At 39.5% G+C, this 22,102-nt stretch overlaps 1 protein-coding gene across 1 annotated transcript in view; it reads left to right on the forward strand.

The window, feature by feature from the left end:
• The window catches only part of LOC122802225 (coagulation factor VII-like), a 794,227-nt gene extending 773,459 nt beyond the window's left edge, over positions 1 to 20,768 (forward strand). Inside the window, exons 12-13 of the mRNA XM_044071885.1 lie at positions 7,058 to 7,175; positions 19,982 to 20,768. Coding sequence (XP_043927820.1) covers positions 7,058 to 7,175; positions 19,982 to 20,520 — 657 coding nt within the window. The 3' untranslated portion in view covers positions 20,521 to 20,768. The remainder of the gene's footprint in view (positions 1 to 7,057; positions 7,176 to 19,981) is intronic.
• The last annotated feature ends 1,334 nt before the right edge of the window (positions 20,769 to 22,102 follow it).

The following is a 22,102-nucleotide window of genomic DNA, read 5'->3' on the forward strand; positions in this document are numbered from 1 at the left end:
TAAGTGAGCTGTGATTAACTGCAGTAAATTCAACTTCTCGCCATCAAAACTTTAATTTCTAAAGGAGAGAAAGATGTAAATGAGTAAAAGCTAGCACTTATCTATGTTCAACAGCAACACAGCACTCGTGGTAACTCAGTCTTGAAGGTATCTTAAATATACTCACTTAAAAATGATTGTTAATCTACTTCAAAATCAGAACTGTCATCATTGATACTGCTTGCATGTGTTCTTCAAAGAATTAGAATTATTTGAGTAATGACAAAATATGGTGGTACTCCCTGTAAGGAAATCAGTGCATTACAGACTTTGCCATTTCCCCTTTCCACAGGCTCAATATGTTGTTGTATCTTTCGGCTTTTCCCAGTTAGGGGTCGCCACAGCGGAACTCCGGTCCACTAATGATTGGCAGCAGATTTTTACGTACTGAGTTGCCAGCCTGACTGACGTACAATCTTCAGTGAAGGTACGACCATTCACGCATGTCTCCACACAGAAGACGCTTTAGCTGAGAATCGAACAGGACAACGTCTTACTGTGAGGTGACAACGCTCAATATATAAAATTTGTATATGAATCAGCAACCCAGGTATTTGATGTGGCAATGCTTTTGGTTAGTCTTGATAGACCCCAGTGATTGTTAACTCAAGTTATATAAGCTGGGTGGTTGCTTTTGTTAATTCTTCCATACTTTACATAGGCAGAGATCCCTACTTATACTTTTATTTTTAGTTTATATTTTTACTCACGTCATCTGATTTATTTTGACATATCACTTATTAAGAAATGACCATGAAAATCAAACTAATGAACAAATTCCAAATAAGTTCCGGGTAGGCAGACCGGACTCCACATGTAACTTTAAATCAAGGTGAATTTATTTGTACGGGTACAAAATATTCAAGGACCATTATTAAAATGTGCATGTTAGATGTATGTTTTGTGTAGTGATCATATTGCAGCTGTTTACTTTGGTTGAGCAAAATCGGCTTCTGATTCTGAAGGTATTGTAGGAGTTCTGACATAATTCAGTTAAAAATATAAATTATGTTCACAAAGTCTTCTATATAGGTACATTTATACTGAACCAAAATCATATGCATTTTTAGAAGCCTTGATACAGTTGGCCCAAATAAAACAGGGATCAAAGTATTATTGCTACGTGATATGGGTGTGAAAATGTCGCTTCCCACATGTAAGCTCTTTCAAAGCAGCATCACTTTAGGTAAGTTGCACCACTGTCCTTTGTCAGTAATTAAGGTAATATTTTTTCTTTTAAATTAAAAATAAAAAGAGAAATATTAGGCTTCCTATAGGCTTTAAGCTTTATAATCCAACTCTGCATTCATTTTTCTGTACATTTCATAAATTGCATCAACTGTTGGAGTGAAATTAAACAAGTACTGTTGGATATTTTCCATAGATTCTTCTTCCTTCACTTCACATCCCTTTGAAAGGGATTTCAGAAAGTCTGACTTGTAAGGTGCAAACTTTAATGCTGTCTCTAAGATTGTTTGAACAAAAAACCCATGATATCTCAAGAGCCATCTCATAAGCCTTTGTTGCATTCACTCACTTTACTGAAAAGGCTCACCCAGACTGTGTTTCAGTTTGCTGTGAGAGAAAGATTAGTTTACTTTCTAGTCATTGTATTCTGTATTACTTTATTACCTTTTTCTATTTTGTATACTGTGATTTGTTTTCTTTACACTGTCTTTTACTTTTTTCTGCTTTTAACTGCATATTAAAACTTGAAAAGACACCACAGCTCTGTTTCTTGTGAGTCAGACAGAATTTTTTTCTCACCCTCCCATCCGGTTACCGTTGTGTGCTTAAACACCACTGTCTTTCTAGTTGCCTGCCCCTTATGTTAATTTGACCATATATCTCATTTCCTCTCTGCTTTTACTGGTTGGCATGAGTAAGCACAAAATTATCATTTCATTAATTCACTCCCCTTCAGCTGTTTAAATTTACTGGACATCCTACTGTATTCCATAGTACCAGGACAAAAAAGTGTCCATCCCCTTTCAGTCTATCATGCTGTTTTAAAAATAGTGACTCTTCTCTAAAACTTAACTTTTTAGACAGGTAAAACTTAAGTTACCTACTTTCACATCTAACTCCTCTATTGCACACTGCAGTGTTTAGGATAAACTATTTTTTTGTCATCTTACCTTTAAGCATCTATTGCAAGACCATCAGTTATTGGAGAGCCCACATTCTGCCTCTCAGTAGTCATCTTGGAATTAGTGCTTCTGTTTTCTCCTGGTGAGAGAAGAAGTGCAGTTACATTATTTCTTGGATACTGCTGATCACCAGAAAGCTTAATAATTGCTTTAGAAGTGACAACTTGGAATCTGTGCTTATATTTTGATCCTGGTGAGAGTAGGAGCAGAATGCATTGATTCCTGTTTCTGGTTGTAGAGTGAGTGTCTGTGCTTAACGTACCTGATTGGTCTGGTTGCTATTTGAGGCATCTACCAGAAAAAGGCTACAAGCCTGCAGACTCTTGCATCATCTGGGACAAGACTGTGGATCACCAAACAGGCTGTGGCTTGCTTCTCTTCTTGGGACTGGTGCTAACATTTTGATTTTGGTGAGAGAAGAAGCAAAGGAATATTGTATCCCAACAGAGTGAAGCTGTGCTGACACCAGCATTAGTAGTAGCCAGGCAGTAGCCATTCATGTGACTTCCCTCTTTTCATCATTCTTGTCAAGCTAATTCTTTATTTTCAGTAAGTACTGCTTGATTTCTTCCTAACTTCAGAATATCTGCCTAAATACTTCATCCTTAAATTTTCAGGGTCTACGTATTGGTTTCCCCTCTAGTGTTTGGCAGTGCTCTGTACAAACTCAGACACTTTGAGTGACATTATTCCTGTAAAAGGCTTCAGTACTTCATATATTGAGCTCATAATCAGGCATGTCTAAAGGTCAGTTCTCTGTGCTTTCTCCTGTCAAGCTGTTGAACTTGGGCATCCCGAGGCAGTGTAGCAACTGCCTCATATACACAGACAACCCTCTCCTCTTACCTCTCAGCACTATGACTTGTGAGAGATATATAGCCAAATTGGAAGCCAAGCACTCTCCAGCCAAGACTGGATTAACCAGTCAAGAGGAGAAGGATAACACCTGAACCACACCACATTCAACACATAGCCCTCCAGAACATACACCACAACAACCTTCACATAGGAGCACAAAACACGCACCTACTTCTGCAGAGGGTCTCAATGAAAATCTGCCCAAACAACAAAGCCCTCCAAGGCAGAAATGCAAACAACCACCACATCCCAGCACAAACCATGAGACACATAGCTCACATAAACAGTGTGACACTCAACCAAAGCCCATAAGGCAAAACAACTTACCCAATACACTAGTCATAGGTGACTTAATAGTAAGGCACACTGATGTCCCACTCACTACGTTGAATAAGGAGAAAGTTACGGTCAGCTGCCTGTCAGGTGCCAGGATCCACCACATAACTCACGCACTTAGATCACTCCACAATAGGTACAAATATGACTCTGTCATCGTCCATGTTTGTGTGAATAACCTGAGATGTACCTCCCTGGACTACATGGAAAGAGACATAGAGGAGCTCTCTGATCTTGTAGCCCAGGCAGGTATGACACTAGCTCTGAGTAGCATCCTATCATCACCCAGAATGATACCACAGTACAAGCAGAAAATGATTGACTTCAACAACTGGCTAAGTTTCTGGTGTCATTCTAAGGGGGTCCAGTATCTGCCTGGGATGACATGATCGACAGACCTCAATGCTTCGCTAGAGATGGCCTGCACCTATCACTCCAGGGATTCTGGATACTGGCCAAGGCTCTTGCCTCCCCTATAGTGCCTTTTTTAGGCAATGTCCTAAAGACAAAATTGCCACCATAACAGCTGCAAGCAAACAAAATCTGAAGGTTATGCTACTCAACGGTAGAAGTCTAAATCTCAAAATGTACTCGCTCGAAGCACTCCTTAAAATGTAGAACATAAACATCTGTGCAGTGACTGAGACCTGGTTCAAGGCTTTGGAGAGCACCCCAGCACTACCAGGCTATAATTCATAGTACACCTTTCGGCCCCTAAACCTGGACTGAAGCACTAAAGGCAGTGGTATCACCATATTCATAAAGGATATACACGCCTCCAGACTAGTAGCTCAACATAACGCAGCAGAGATACTTCAGGTACAACTAATGCTGGATAAAACTGCAATCCAGGTTGTAGCCTGCTATAGATCCCCCACCATGTCCCAAGACTCTCACTCCACATTTCAAAACACACTGGAAAATATTAGGGTACAGCCCAATACCCTTATACTGGGAGACTTTAACTACCCCTCCATTATCTGTAAAAATTACTCATGTACCAACGCACTTGTTCAATGTTTTCTGGAATTCATTAATTCCAATGCCTTGGACCAACTCATTTATACCCGCACCAGGGGTAGAAACATCCTTGATCTGGTCATTACTAACATGGGTGACCATTGCTCTACACCAGTAATAAACTTCTCCCTGGTCAGATCTGACCACAAGCTAATCACCATGGATATCCACATCCTAACGTCACCCCCCCCCCAAAGGAAACCACCATAAAAAACTTCTCCAAAGCCAATTTTGGGCTTCTAAAAACAGAGGTGGCTAACTTCGCGACACCCATGCAAAAGGAAAATAGGTGCATAACTGCTGAATCATACACCAATGCACTGTATGAGCACATACACAAGTGCATGGAACAGGCCATACCAAACAGAATCAAGATGGTCTTCTCCAGAAAAAGGAAGCCAATCTGGTGGTCTCCCACCAGAAACAAACTCTACAGCAGAATGAAAAAACTGTTGCAGAAAAGGGTGATGTCCCAAGACTGGAAAAACTCCTTTGTCAGCCCCAGCAAAAAAACTGAGATCATCAAATCCTCTAAAGTTAGCTATGAAAACAAAATTGCTGCAGATTATAAAGACAACCACAAGGCCTTCTATAGCTATGTCAAGTATATACATGGCAATACTCAGATCTGCTCTGAGTTACAGGACAATGGCAATACATATACAGAATCAACTGATATTGCCAACATATTGGCTGATAGGTTCAGTGTGAACTTTACCCCCTTTTCACCCCCTAAAGGGCCTATCACCATACCTGAGGAATGCCAAGTCCCTATTATCACAGCTGCATAGGTAAAGACCGCACTGTCCAAAGCCAAGAATACAGCTACCATGGGACCTGATAATATCCCTGGCTGTGTTCTACATGAATTACAAAGTGAACTGGCACCACACCTGTGTACTCTGTTCAATCACAGCCTCATTTCAGGCTTTGTTTCTACCGAATGTCGCACTGCAACCGTCATCCCACTCCACAAAGGGGGAGCAACTACCGCCCCATTACCCTGATGAGTCTGATATGTAAGGCTATGGAGAGCATCATCATGGACCTTATAAATAAGGGCATAGGGACTCTCCAAACTCTGGGCCCCATGCAGTATGGGTTTGTAAAAGGTAGATCATGACTGCTCAACCTGATAGACTTCTTTGAGTCTGTCACCAGAGCTGTGGATGAGGGCAAGGTAGTTCACACAGCCTACCTAGATCTTGCCAAGGCCTTCAACACCATTCTTTACTCAAGAATCATAGATAGACTCACTAAACTAGGTCTAAACCCTATATAATAAGATGGATTGCCAACTGTCTCACTGACAGATCCCACACTGTGAAAGTAGCGACTTCAAATCTGACTACTGACCAGTTACAAGTGGTATCCCACAGGGATCGGTTCTAGGTCCTGTCCTGTTTGGCATCTACTTCTCTGAAGTTCAAGCCAACACAAAGGGACTCTGGCTGACGAAGTTTGCAGATGATTGCAAGCTGGGAGCCATTACTGATTCTCCAACTGATGTAGACATTCTACAAAAAGGCCTCACTGACACCAATGACTGGTGCCAGAACCATGGCCTTAAGCTCAATGCCAAAAAGTGCATTGTCATTCCCTTTGGGAAAAATTTGGTGCCCATTAAGTACCACATAGGTGGTAGTCCACTAAACAAAGAAGATGTGATAAGAGACCTGGGGACACAGATTGACAGCAACCTCTCCTTTGATAACCACATTGCCACTGTAGTCAGAAAGTCCTGCTATGTGGCACATCTCATTACAAAAGGTTTCTTATCCAGGAAGAAAGAGGTCATAATCCCTCTCTACTTGTTCCTCATTAGACCTATTATAGAATACAATGCCCCATTTGTTATGTACCTCACTAGACACCTACAACAACTGGAAAGGCCACAAAAATACCTTACTAAGAGGATCGTGGGCCTTAGACACATGCCCTATAGGGGCAGACTCAAAAAAAACTTCAGCTATACTTTGTCTCTTATCAGCTACTTAGAGGCGATCTCTGCTTGACCTACAAAGCCATGTCTGACCCAGAGATGCTAGATATGCTACAACTAAAGAAATCCCAGTCCCTCCATGCCAGGAACCTTATCCTCATCTCCACAATAAAAAGAACATGCTGGAGGGACAGGTTCCTAACCCAGAGACTTCCCATACTCTGGAACAAACTTTCCATTCATGTCAAGCAGAGCACTTTACTGGCCCTCTTTCAGAGAAATCCTGACGAGTGGGTGGGCAATAGAAAGTTCACTCCAGGGATCACTTCAGTGGCCTTGCTTGACAGGGACACTGGGAACTAACTTTGGGCGGCATGATGCCAGGGAATCTTCTTGGGCTAGGCTTATATAGGCTACAGGGCCGTTAGCCTAGTACACACCTATGTACCTATGAACTCTGATAAAATTGATATGAATGTTTGTGATTTTGCTTAACCAAAGTAAACAGCTGCAATATGATCCCTGCACAAAACATAAGTCTAACATGCACATTTTAATAATGGTCCTTGAATATTTTGTACCCATACAAATAAATTCATCTTGATTTAAAATTACATCTGGAGTCTGGTCTGCCTGCCTGCCTGGAACTTATTTGGAATTTGTTTGTATCATAAACTTACTTAATCTTGTTTTTCTTTTATCTAAACCACAGGCCACTTTCCTAAACAAGGAGAACTCTACTATCTGTGAAGGTGTCATTCTGAATGAAAAATTCATTTTAACAGCTGCTCACTGCTTTATTCCAGAGCAGTCTATCAGAGTTGTTGTCGGTGAGTTACTCAAATAATTAACTTTTCTAATACAGAAATGTATTAATTTGCAACATTAAATGGTTGTGTATGTGTACACACACACACACACACACACACACACACACACACACACACACACACACACACACACACACACACACACACACACACACACACACACACACACACACACACACACACACAGGAGAAGATATCCTCATCAAGAATCTCTAATTAAGAATTTTCTGTGAAATCGAAATCGGCAATCCACTGAGTTGGGAAATATGGCCCTTACATGGGTATTGTGCAATCTCATAGTCAGTGTCTGTATCTATATCTATATCTATATCTATATCTATATCTATATCTATATCTATATCTATATCTATATCTACATCTACAGATCTATATCCATATCTATATATATATATTAATTCACTGGGAATGTGCGGGGCAGGGAGCTTTCATTCTGCAAAAAAATATTGTTTTTACAAAAATGTTTTGTTGTTTGGATTGCTTGTTGCAAGAGTATACCTCTTGCATGTGTACTAACATGTCAACAGTTTGCTATTCACATTATTGATGTCAACATTTCTGTGTTTGATTAAGTACTGGAACAGAACTTTTATTGGCGTATGTTTAGCAGATACAAATTGTTTAAACAGATGGTTGACACGTCAACAAAATCAGCAGATTGGACAATTCTCTGGGTTGGTTTATTTACACTTTCCCTGAGAACTGTGTGATCTCAGAGTAAGAACATATAATTAGCGGGGGGGTGGGGTTGACGGGTGGAGGGAGGCTTGCAATGTTTCTTTGTAGCTTTGTTTTAAGGTTTTGGCATGCACCAAGATTGCTCAGAGCATGCTTAGTAAAGTGTCGATGTACATAATGTTGAAAATTTGTTATCGACATTATTCATGTTGATATCAGTGCCATTCGATATAGGTAATTAAATATATATATATATATATATATATATATATATATATATATATATATATATATATATATATACACACAGAGAAATAGATATAGATATATCCATCTAATCATTCACAAGCCCTTTTTCTCATTTTTATACATGGGGCTATTGTGTCACTTCAACAGTGACAATCATCTAAAGTCAAGGTTTACACCCCAGGCTGGCTAGGACTGCTGCTGTAGTTCTTCCATAACACACACACACCTATGGCCAATTCACAGTGTCCAATCTACCTACTGCATGTCTTTCGAAAGTGGGAGGAAACCCATGCAAATACAGAGAGGAGAAGCAGACTTTGCACAGAAGACACCACAGCTGAAAATCAAACTGGGGAACGTCTTGCTGTGAGACAACAATGCTTTCTGCTGTGCCACTGTGTATTGAAAGGCAGCTAATCAAACAAAACTTGTCAATCAGCAGCCTGTCAATAATAAAAACAAAAAAAGAAACCCTCCTGCCCACCTTAGCAATGGGTGCTAACCCTAACCCTAACCCTAGGCTTTATGTTTAAAAAAAAAATAAAACTACCACTATTCAGGCAAATTTAAGGTTAGAGTTATGAGAGGTTTCTGTGTGAAGACTGCGAAAGGAAATAGTTTTCCTTTCTCAACCTTTTGTATGTTTGTTATGTAAGAAATTTGATATTATGTATTTTCTAACTTCTTAATACTGAATACTGCTATTTTATGTTTGACATTAAGTATGTTTGATCGTACATAATACAGTCATGTCTGTCTCTCTCTCTAAATAAATATATATATATATATATATATATATATATATATAAATATATATAAATAAATATATTATATATAGATATACATATATATATATATATATATATATATATATATATATATATATACATTCACCATACAATTTTGAAATACTGAAATGTCGAATTTCAGTATTTCGAGACCGAACAGAGGAAAACCCACATACACGAAAACCCAAAATCATGAATACCACAACCGCAACCATTCTCACACACACACACACACACACACACACACACACACACACACACACACACACACACACACACACACACACACACACACACACACACACACACACACACACACACACACACAAACCAGCACATAAGCGCACACACACATACCTACTAAATACACTAAAACAAACATAACAACACACACAAACACACCTAATCTACCTGCACCTCCCGCACCCCCCCCTACTTATATATTCTAACTCTGAGGTTGCACTATACTCACAGACACACAAAAACACAACCGCACACACTCACACACACTAAAATCCCTACCCAATACCCTCACACACACACCACTTACCTGAAACCCCAGACAAATCCACAAACCACACCACACATCACGAACGCGACACCACGATAGCTATGGATTCAACATTTGCGGATTCGAGAGTTCCACATTCGGCATAGTGCAGTTTCGTGTAACTGCACTTTCCACTATTCGGTCTCGATGTACTGAAATTCAACATTTCAGTACGTCAAGATTGTCTAGTGAATATATATATATATATATATATATATATATATATATATATATATATATATATATATATATATATATATATATATATATATGTTCATAGGTTGGTACTAGGCTATCGGCCCTAGGGCCTATACAAGCCTAGCCATAGCAATTCCCTGGCTATATCTTCCCACAGTATTTACTTCCCTGGACCCCTGTCTAGCAGGGCGACTGACATGATCCCAGGGGTGAATTTCCTATCTTCCATGCAATCGTCAAGGTTCCTTTTGAAGAGGCCCAAAGAGGTGCTCTGCTTGACATGTATGGGCAGTCTATTCCAGAGTCTTGGGAGTCTCTGAGTCAGGAACCTATCCCTCCAGCATGTTTTGTTCATTGTGATGACAAGGTTTAGATCCCTGGAGCATGTGACTCTGAGGGATTGGGATTTCTTTAAGTGTAGCATATCCAACAGCTCTGGGTTTGACATGGCCTTGTATGTTAAGCAGAGATCGCCTCTGAGTAGACAATATGTGACAGAGTATAGCTGAAGTTTTTTTTAGATGGTCAACATAGGGCATCTGCTTTAGGCCATTGATTCTTTTAGTGAGGTATTTCTGCGGCCTTTCCAGTTGTTGTAGATGTTTTCAGAGGTACATACCAAATGGGGCATTATATTCTGTAATGGGTTTAATGAGGGATGAGTACAGTGGAACAATGACTTCCTTTTTTTTGGATGAAAAGCCCTTAGTGATGAGGTGTGCCACATAGAAGGATTTCCTGACTGTTGTGGCGATATGGTTATGGAAAGTGAGACCACTGTCCACCTGTGTCCCTAAGTCTCTTTTCACACTTTCAGTGTTTAGTGTACTGCCACCTTTATGGTAATTCACGGGTACATGTTTTTTCCCAAAGGGGATGACTATACATTTCTTGGCATTGAGCTTGAGCCCATGGCTCTGGCACCAAACATCTGTTTTAGTAAGGCTCTTTTGTAGAATATCCACATCATTTGGGGATTCAATAATGGCTCCCAGTTTGCAGTCATCTGCGAACTTTGTTAGCCAGAGTCCCTTAGTGTTGGCCTGTACTTCAGAAAAGTAGATGCCAAACAAGAGTGGTCCCAGGACTGAACCCTGAGGTACTCCACTTGTCATTTGTCTGGAGCTGGATTTGGAGTTGCCTACTTTTACAGTGTGGGATCTGTCAGTAAGCCAGATGGCAACCCATCGAGTGATGTAGGGATTAATGCCCAGCTTAGTAAGTCTATCTATGATTCCAGAGTGGGGGATGGTGTTGAAGGCTCTGGTGAGGTCCAGATAGGCTGTGCAGACCACCTTACCCTCGTCCACAGCTCTAGAGATTGATTCGAAGAAGTCATTCAGGTTCAGGAGACAAGATCGACCCTTGATGAACCCAAACTGTGTGGGGTCCAGTATTTGAAGGTTGCCAATGTCTTTGTTAATAAGTTCCATAATAATATGTTTCATGGCCTTGCAGATACAGCTTGTCAAACTGATGGGGCGGTAGTTCACAGGATCCAAGCTGGATCTCCCCTTGTGGTGTGGGATAACTGTAGCTGTGTGCCACTCAGTGGGCACAAAGCCTGAGGTGAGGCTATGATTAAACATGACACTTAGGTGAGGCGCCAGATCATTTTGTAGTTCATGTAGTATACAGCCCGGGATGTCATCTGGTCCCATGGATGCCGTATTGTTAGCTTTGGAGAGTGCGTTTTTTACCTGTGTGGCCGTTATTACCAGAATTTGGCAATCTTTTTGGTATTGAGATGGGCCCTTTAGGAGTGAGAGAAGGGTGAATTTGGCACTGAATCGATCTACCAGGATATTGGCAATATCCTTGGGATCAGTATATTTAATGCCATTCTGATGTAGCTCAGAGCAGATTTGAGCATTGCCATTTAGATTCTTGACATAGCTATAGAATGCCTTGTGGTTGTCTTTGGAATCTTTGGCAATCTTATTTTCGTAACTAGCTTTCGTGGATTTTATGAGGGATCTCAGCTTCTTACTGAGGCTGATAAGGGTTTTTTTTTGCATCCTGGAATTTTCCTCTTTTATGCAACAGTTTCTTCCTTTTGTTGAAAAGTTTGTTTATGGCAGGGGACCACCAGAGCGGCTTACTTTTTTTGGAGGAAAGCGTCTTGGTTCTATTTGGGATGGAACCATTCATGCACGAGTGGATGTGCTCATACAGTACTTTAGTGTAGGATTGAGCAGTCAAACTTTCAGTTCCTGTCTGCATGGGTGTCATGAAGCTTTTGACTTCTGACTTGAGTAGCATGAAGTTGGCTTTGGAGAAGTTTTTTTATGGAGGCTTCCTTACTGGGGGGTGAGGGAGGGATGTGGATGTCAAGGGTAAATAGCTTATGGTCAGACCCGACCAACGTGTGGGTGATCATAGGTGTGGAGCATCGATTTCCCATGTTGGTAATGACTAGGTCTAAGATATTGGAGCCCCTGGTGGGACTATGGATTAGTTGACCCAGGGCATTGGAATTTATGAATTCCAAGAACCGTTGGGCAAAGGTGTTGATACAAGAGTATTTCTCCCAGTTAATGGCAGGGTAGTTGAAATCACCCAGTATTAAGGTGTTTGTATCTTAATATTTTCCAGTATGTTTAGAAAGATGTAGTGCGAATCCTGGGGCATGGTGGGGGATTTGTAGCAAGCCACAGTTTGGATTGCAGTCTTACCTAGTGTTGGTTGCAACTAGAGAATTTCAGACACATTGTGTTGGGCAAATATTCTGGTGGTGTGAATATCCTTGGTGAATATGGACACTCCTCCACCTTTAGTGTTTCGGTCCTGGAGAGAAAGAGAGATAGATAGATAGATAGATAGATAGATAGATAGATAGATAGATAGATAGATAGATAGATAGATAGATAGATAGATAGATAGATAGATAGATAGATAGATAGATACAGAGATACATATATTTATGGGTTGCCTATATTTGGTCAGGAGATCCAAATGTCAAATGAAAAAATGGATGTACAGCTGATTGAAAATCAGCTCATCACATGTATCAGCTATTTTTTCAGTGTGAGATTGCGGTACAGTGGAGATCAGGGAAATTATCCTTTCCTCACTCTATTGCAATATCAGAGGTGGTATATATAATTCGAATGGTGTGTGAGGGTGAGTTGCTCCCTGCAAAAACTTGTTTAAACTTTCTTGTTTGTTTGTTTCTTTCTTTGATTGGCTGGTATTTAACCAGTTGTGTTTATGTGTTTAATCATTTGCTGTTGATAATATCAGTTTTTGATATATGTTTATACACTCATATGTATGTATGCATACATTTGTTTGTGTGTGTGTGTATATATATAAATATATACATATATATATATATATATATATATATATATATATATATATATATATATATATATATATATATACATACACACTTTGGAAGCTCAAACATTCAAAACTTTGAACTTCATATAGTTGAGACCATAAGATCAAAGTTTTGAAAGTTCAAAACTTCCATAAAAAAAAAAGCTAAAAACAAAACATTTTTTTTTACATTCATGCAGTGGGGGGCAAACCCCCCTCCATCCTCCACACCCCCTGCTAAATAAATATGCCAACTGTGAGATTGCACTACGGTGAGGAAAATGGTAAATTTCCCAATCTGTTCTGTGCAGAGATCTCCATTTAAACCGTTCAAAGTTTCAAAGCTTTGATTTTATGGTCTTGACCATATGAAGTTCTAGATTTTGAAACTTTGAGCTTCCAAAGTAGACCCATATATAATCTCACACACTCTTTGAGATTTGATTTTCACATACACACACACACACGCACACACATGCACACACACGCACACAGACGCGCGCACACACACACACACACACACACACACACACACACACACACACACACACACACACACACACACACACACACACACACACACACACACACACACACACACACACACACACACACACACACACACACACACACACACACACACACACCCCTGGAAAAAGGCTGACATGGATTTACTAGCTATGCCCCCTTTTGCCCAGGTTAAAAGGTAGTTACACTGCAACCAAACACTCCAAAGCCAGCTACGCTAAGGTTCTTAAAATGGTACCCAATTATACTGAGTGAAATTAATATTAATACAAATGATAGTGTTTGACCAACGTAGTAAGGCCTTCAGGAGTGGCCATACAGTCACCAAACAGATTTGAGTACTCTCAAAGGTTAAAATATTCTCCTTGAGAATCAGGTGCCTCCCTAGCTACCTCCCTCAAGCCCCTTAGTGGTGTTCCTATTAGATGACAGAAGACGCATTCTATCGAATGCGTCTTGGTCAAACTTAAAACAACAAAAAAGGCAAAATAACGAAGTGGCTTTTAAGTGAATTCATTCCCAGGGAAAGAATTCACTTGGCTGCTTCCGTTACTTTGCCATTTTTGACACTGTAGTGCGATCTTGGAGTTGGTATGTTTAAGTAGGGGGGGTGTGCCCCCCACTTTATGTATTCTTTCAATTTTTTTTTTCTTTTTTTTGGAACAGCGATTTTTTTCCCTTGGAAAAAAAATCGCTGTTCTGAGCTTTTGAGATTGTAAGCTTTAGCTTACATGGGGTCGATTATTCATCGTTCACTTTTTTAAGTGTTCAGTGATATAATATAGCCCACCTTTGTGTAGTGTCTGAGAGCTGGGCCTGTCTCAACTCTATCTTTGTGACCTTTTCCAGCTCCCCTTCAAGAGGAAGTCAGTATCTTCTGACAGCAGTGCCTCACTGTCAGCCTGGGTACTAATTCTCATCTCTGCCCTTGCAGTCACTCTGTCCAAGGGAACATCAGTATCTACCAGCAGCTGTGGCTCACCTTCAGGCTCACTGCTACAGGGTAGTTCCCTCCCTGAAATAGCCACCTCACCAGCCCTGGCTTCAGATATGGGGTCTGTCTGGATCTCCCCCAGGCTACCATACTCATATATCTGTATCCAAGTTTGATTGCATGTAACTGTATGCATGCAAGGTACTGCATTAAGAAAATCATTCCCTATCGAGACATCTGCAGGGATATCGTCAAACACACCTACTTGCTTGCTTCTTTTTTCATACTCCCAGTCAAGGTGAACCCTGACCAAACGCATTTGGAATGGTGTGCCTCCTAAGGCTTTGACTAGAATGTACTGCCCAAGCAACTACTGCTCTTCTTTAACCACTTGAGGCATCACAATGGTTATGTCAGAGGTTGTGTATCTCTTAGCAATGGCCTGTTTTCCATCCACTGAGATAAGATATAAACTCTGGTGATAGTGTGATACCCCTGTTGTCTCAAGACAACTTACCACTGGCATACTGTCATTCCCACTTGCTGGCTCCACCACCTTTTGTTCCCCACCTTGCCTCCATGGACATCTATATGATACATGGCCCCACTGGTTACATTTAAAATATCTAACCCTTTATCCTGGCCATGTACCTGAACTAGTGGCTTCCCCTGTTACTGGTTGACTCCACTGGAGTGGTTTAGGTTGCCCACCTTGGTCTCCCTTATATCCATGTTCAGCACAGAGTATCCTCTTCTTGTACAGTGATTCCCTGCTTGCTAAGTACAGATCCCCTTTTTCCGCAGCTCATCTGCAGAGTTACATTTTTGGCCTGCAAACCAGATTCTCATGTCCTCATGTAAAGTGCTAAGAGAATGCTCCCTCACCAGAAGATCTGCCAGCCCCTCAAAAGTGGTGACCTGACACCCACTCACCCACCTATGAAAATAAGTGCTTAACTCAGCAATATAATCACATACATTTTCATTTTTTTCATTTTCATTTGGCTTGCATCTATGCTCACAAAACTTTTTTTTTGCAAGCTTCAGGTATTAACTTAAAACATTCTAGTAAGCATTGTTTGACATTATCATAATTTGAGCAATCAGTATCAGACAATTTAGCAACAGCAGTTACACTTTACCATGGAGTAAGGGGGTCAGGAACCATATCCAAAGCCCTAGGTCAACATTATACTATATACATACTCTTTCAAATATATGAATACAACTATCAAAATTATCACTCTGTGTAAGCTGTGGAAGAAATTTACTGACATTTATTGCTTCTGGGGTTCAGTTAGTCCCTTCCCCAGTACCTCCATGACCTTGTCGAAGAGTCAGCATCTCCCTCTCATGTTGATGCTGCTTCTCCTTTTCTTCAGCCTCCAAACACTCCAGTCTCTCCGCTGATTCTAATTCCAAACATTTTTTCTCCTGTTCAAGTCTCTTTAACTCCAGGTGGATTTTAAGTCCTCTTAAGAAAAGGTGAACTGTTCTGTTTCTGAGGGCTACACATTTCCATCATCAGACTGGTTATCCTCCTGTTTGTTGTTCTGAACTGTGACTAAGGCTGAAATCATTTCCACTTTAGTCAGGTTGGCATGTGCCAGTCCTTTGGCTTCGCACACCTTGGCTAACTGGTTCTTTTTCAGCTTGTCATAATCCTCTGCTGACATCTTTGCCTACTTTCCTTGACTAAACTAAACTAACAAGAAATAAAACTGTTGTGAAAATGAAAGCATATGTTTACCTTATGACTGCTGAGAGTACACACACCTTCAGTGGCAACTGCCTACATGCTACAGAAGTTCAATTAATGTCTCATCAGTGCTCACCAATATGTGATGTCCCCACTCTGGGCTAGTATTCAGGGATCCTGAATCCTCACCACTGACACTAGACAGGGATATACACTTGGATTAAAAATGGATACATGTAGTATTTCCAGATGCAGCTGTCTGCATTTAGCATGATTTCCCTTAAGGGCACAGATGGAACACACTCAATTTGGGGTTTGGGTTTTCAATCTCTCCAGGCCCCCAGTAAGACTCCCCACTGGCACAGCTGTAGAGTTGAGTCTTCAGTCAAGTGTCCAAGCCATGCCCTACAACACCCTCTCTGTGAAACCAGTGCTTTGTGTCCCTGCTCCAATCAGCTGACACCCAGACTGTTTGAGATTTGATTTTCCATACACACACATACACACCTGGGAAAGGCTGACACTGATTTACTAGTTATGGCCCCTTCTGCCTAGGAACAAACAACCCCTGCAAGTAAGGCAATTGCCAGGTCCCAAAATCACATTTATCAAAGTAAATGACCATCAGACCATGGTATATAGCACATTATAATATATTTAATGTTTGTGCTAAAAAACACATTATTCCATAGAGTGAAAATTTCGCCAGAGCAGTTTTTGGCTGTAACAGTAAAGGCTTCTTCAGTGTAACATAACAAATAACAGAAAAAAAGACAGAAGAAAAATTCCCTCTATTTATAAGTGTGGCAATCAAACCTAATGTCAGTCACCTAAATTTCTTAAAAGTGCTCATTCAAACCTGGAGAAAACAGACCTCCTAATTTACTAATCCATGTTTTCTCCATTTGATTTAGAATCTCATGCCAACCAGCAGTTTTGGATCTATTGCCTTTGATCTTATCTATAATTGTAAAGAAAAATCTGGCATTGGGGTGTTTAACTGCATGCTTGTATAAGGCATTAGTAAGATGTTTATGTCTGATATCACACAAATGTTCTGCTATCTGAAACTTGATTGCCCTAGAAGTTTGTCCCACACAAAAAGCTGAGCAACTACACATTGCCAGATAAACCACCCAATTGGTTTGACAATTCCCAAAGCAAGAAATAGTGTAAACCATGCTTGTATTATTACTACTAAAACTGGTAGATTTGTTAATGTTAATGCAATACATACAATGACCACACGGGAAACATCCCTTTAGGTGGTCCTCTAGAAGGGTAGATTGTATCATTGGGCGTAAAGGGCAGTGTCCCCTTTTATAATGGCTGAAAATGGATCCCGAATTCTTGCCCTTCCTGTAGGAAAACAAACATCTGTCATGCAGCAGTGTATTCAACCTATCATCTGCCTTGAGAATATTCCAATTATGTTGTACACTATTGATAATCTAGCAGTATTACTTCCATAAGTAGTAACCAAGCGAATCACCTGGTTGGTGTTAATAGCTCTAGATTGATATTCAAGCAAGGGCTCACACTGTGTAGAATCAACCGTGTTCCTGGCATGTAACACATGTCCTAACTTGTAACGTCTTTGTAGGAACTGGGTGGTTAAATCATCCCTGAATTTCTGATAAGAGTTGTCATCTGAGCAAATGTATTTGACTCTTATATATTGAGATTTAAGAATGTTCTTACAAATATGTGGCGGATGATAGCTGGTGGCATGGAGGAATTAATTATATTGGGGGTACTTAAGGTAAACTTCAGATTTGAGAGTGTTGTCCAGTTGTTTGGTAACTAACACATCAAGGAAAGTAATCTGATCAAAACTGTAGTTAGTCTAGACAATAAGGTAGTTACCCTGCCACCAGGCAATCCAAAGCCAGCTACTCTAAGGCTCTTACAAGGGTACCCAATTATACTGAGTGAAATTAATATTAATACAAATGATAGTGTCTGACTACCCCAAAGGTTAAACTATTCTCTAAAGAACCAGCCACAATGAAAAGTGCAACTATATTTAATAATAAATAATAAAAGAACATGGAATGCTAAATATCAATTTATAATAAAAGCCAGGGTTTCAGTCACAGGAAATATTAAAATAACACAGATGAATAGATTCACACAGATACAGAAAAACAGTACTTAAATAATCTCGCTATATTTTCCTGACTGATATCAAGAATTACTATTCCCTGGTTACTTACTAAAGCAAGGCAAGATGAACTAGGTGAGAGGTCCTTCTTTGTCAGTTTTCAAAAACAGACAGCTCTGAGACTTCAGTCTCATCTAGTATTAAAACATCACTTCAGTCCTGAATTACAGAATAACATCACACACATCTGGTCATCTGACGTCTGGTTCCCAGACTACTACCATTACTAGAAAGTGAACCAGAATCTTGGACATATATGTTACCATACACACAAACAGAATTTTTCTAAGATGTGTTATAACATCTGGAAGCCATAAAGCTATTTCAACACTTCCGCCCTTCCAGGGTAGCAATTAGTTCACTGCTACAGACAATACAGCATGATTCTTAGTTCTTGTTTTTACAGACATTTCGTCTTTGGCTGCAATCAGAACTGTAAGATACAATCTTTATGGCCTAAATTAAGTAATTTAATTTCAGGATATTTTTCTAAAAGTTAGCTGGGGCTGAGATCAACCTCTTCTCTTCCAGTATCCTCTGTTACAATATATTAATTTCTACAGTTACAATACAGTCTGACATATAGGTGAATTTTTCTTTCTGTCCAGCAAGTCCTGCTGTTGGTACATTTTTTAACATAAGCAGCTTTACAAATCAGTTTGACATACAAATGAGATATAATTATTTACAAAACTCCAACTAGGTATGGTGGCATATGTTACACATTCCCTGTTCTACTTCTCCTGGTATAGCTGGTAATAACTCACGTTGCACACCCCCTATACCACAAGGCTGTGTGACTTTACATCATGTTGAAGAACACATATCCATTTTCTGATGTATATTTCAATGTTCCATACTTTACAAGTGCTGCCAAAACATTATGCAAAATTTATTTTGGAAATAATAAGAAATTATATTATCCCATTATCAAAACAATTTGCATGGAGAGACATTTAACCTTGATGTGAGCTGAGTTTCCATTTTAAACCTGTAAACAACAGAGTTGATACATATTTAATCTATTTACTCCATGGGTTCAAATGTACTGCTTCTCATTTTTGAGACAGCTAAGATCTATGTCCAGAATTTTCTATGCTTTTTTTGTACTACTTTCTTTATATTTTGACAAAAGTCAGATATAGCACCATTTAAATCAAAATGTCTAGGTCTTGCCTGTGCATTGTTTCACTTTCCATCATTTACTTAGCTCTCCAGCCTAGAACTGAATGCCCTGTTAAGCAGTTTGAAATTCCAGTAGTTTCCTAAATCTTGAAATGTATATCATTTTATGGGAAATCTAATAGCACGATTTTTTTTTACATTCACACACTTGTGAATAATACTTGGAAATGAAAATAAAATGAAGGAATCAGTCAGTTTCCAGTGTTACATTGAAATTTTAGTTTCATATCAGTGAATGTTTAGGTCAGCAGTCATGCACTTGCACTTTATAAATATCGAACGAGAAAAGGAAGTTAAATCTACTTAAGATACAGAGTATATGGCACTGGAGTAGGGAAGCTTTTATAATATCTTATATTTATTGCAACTGGTGATTAATAGTCTGACTCCACAATAAAACTATTTGCAGAATGTGATATATGTCAGTGAGATTTATATGTGCATCCATGGTATCTCTGCAGTTATTGATTTTGTTTTCCATTGTTGTTTAGGTGATTATGACAGAGAGAAAATAGAAGGTACAGAGTATGAACACCAGGCTGAGCAGTGGATTACACATCAGAGTTTTACAGACGAAACATATAATTATGACATTGCACTGGTGAAATTAACTTATCCCATCTCATTTACACCGCATGTTATTCCTGTATGTCTTCCTGACAAGGAGTTTTCTGAGAATATTTTAATGAAGCAACAGTCAGGTCTTACCGGTGGGTTTTGTGATATACCAAAAAGTGGAGAAAAAGGCAACAAACTCATGCAACTTGCTGTACCATTCATTGATCAAAATAAATGTATTACATCGAGCAACTTCTCTGTGACACAACAGATGTTCTGTGCTGGTTATGAAAATGAAACTCATATATTCTGTCATGGTGGAAGTCCACATATCACTGCTTACAAAAATACATATTTTATAACAGGAGTACTAATTCAGGGGGGAGGAGGTGCAATACATGCAAAATACAACATCTACACTAAAGTGTCTGCACATCTAGCCTGGATTAACACCATAATGAAATTCATGTAACTGCTTTATAGAACATTAAAAATATTCTGCTGGAAAATATAAAAAATGCATTGGTTGAAGTTTGGTAGCAGTTCACATTAATAAAGAAAGTGAATGCATATTTTGCTTCTCAGGTCAATATGATATATTATTTTCGCTAGCTTTTTCTAGAAACATGCTATCCTGGAAATGAGAGAAGGTGGCTTTTTTATTTTCAAGAACAAATTGTATCCACTTCCTTAAATAAGATAAATGAATTTATTTCTTGATACTTGAGTTGTCTTGTTTAACCTTACAGAGTTGACAGAACCTATCCTGACAAGCAAAAGGTATAAAGCAGGGACTTGGATTCGATGCCACACCATCACATAATGTGCATACACACTCACACAAGCACAGACAAAGGAACAGTAACAGAGACAGACACAGGCACACAGACACAGAGACACACACACACACACACACACACACACACACACACACACACACACACACACACACACACACACACACACACACACACACACACACACACACACACACACACACACACACACACACACACACACACACACACACACACACACACACACACACACACATGCCTGCAGTCAATTTATTGGATAGGGTATAGAAAGAAACTAAAAACCCTAGAATAAATCCACCGGGATGTCATGCAGACTCTGCACAAAAGACACTTACATGGTGGCCAAATTGGTGAACCAAGCAATCTAAGGCAGCAGTGTTATGTACTGCACCATTGTTCCAGCCTAAAGGCAAATTGGTATACACAAATGAAAAACAGTATCTACCCTCTAAGCAGTTGTTTTATAGCTTAGCTAATGATCAGGGTTCACAAATTTTTATCAATTTATCCCAAAGTGGCATGAAGAATGTGTGTAGAGCTGAATTCATCACTAGATGACCTAGGCAGCTGCTTATGGCCTATGTTTACAGTGAAACAGTAAGTGCAATGCAGCAAGTCATAACTGGCAAATAAGTGACTTAAATTTCCACACTAAGTTCTAGGTCTCCTTTAATTTAGTTTTTTTTTTTTTTTGTAAATCACTAAATCACTATTACAGTCTGTCAATATCAGAGTTTCATAGTGGTGTTGTTCAGTAGGAGTGGTGGTGTTCAGCAGCAGTGGTGCAATAGATAGCATACTTACCTTTGGTGAATAATGATGTGGGTTCTCCTCCCACACCAGGAGGATTTATTACTAACACCACTATGCAGCATAGGGTTGGTTGGTGGGGTTGTACTCCTGAGTGTGTTCTTTTTTGGATGACATGCCTAGTAACTATGAAGATGTTGACAGTTTGCCAGTCATTTCCCTATTGCATATCAACAGCGCATCATTTTTTCAAAGTAACACAAGCAATTTATACTTCAAGGGCAGCAGACACTGAATATTTAGAAGAAGCACTGAAATGCAAAGATTTTACCAGCAGCAACCTATTCATTAGTTATGGATCTGTTTAATGTGGAATTATTCAGACAACTTTTACTTGAGATTGTGCATATTGATTGTTACTGGTGCATTATAATGACAGCAGTGTAAGTGGCTTTTTATGGTTGAGATCTTCTGAAATGGGTAGTG

The sequence above is a fragment of the Protopterus annectens genome, chromosome 5.part0 (assembly GCF_019279795.1).
Source record: "Protopterus annectens isolate FY-2018-M chromosome 5.part0, PAN1.0, whole genome shotgun sequence".
Taxonomy (NCBI): Eukaryota; Metazoa; Chordata; order Ceratodontiformes; family Protopteridae; genus Protopterus; species Protopterus annectens.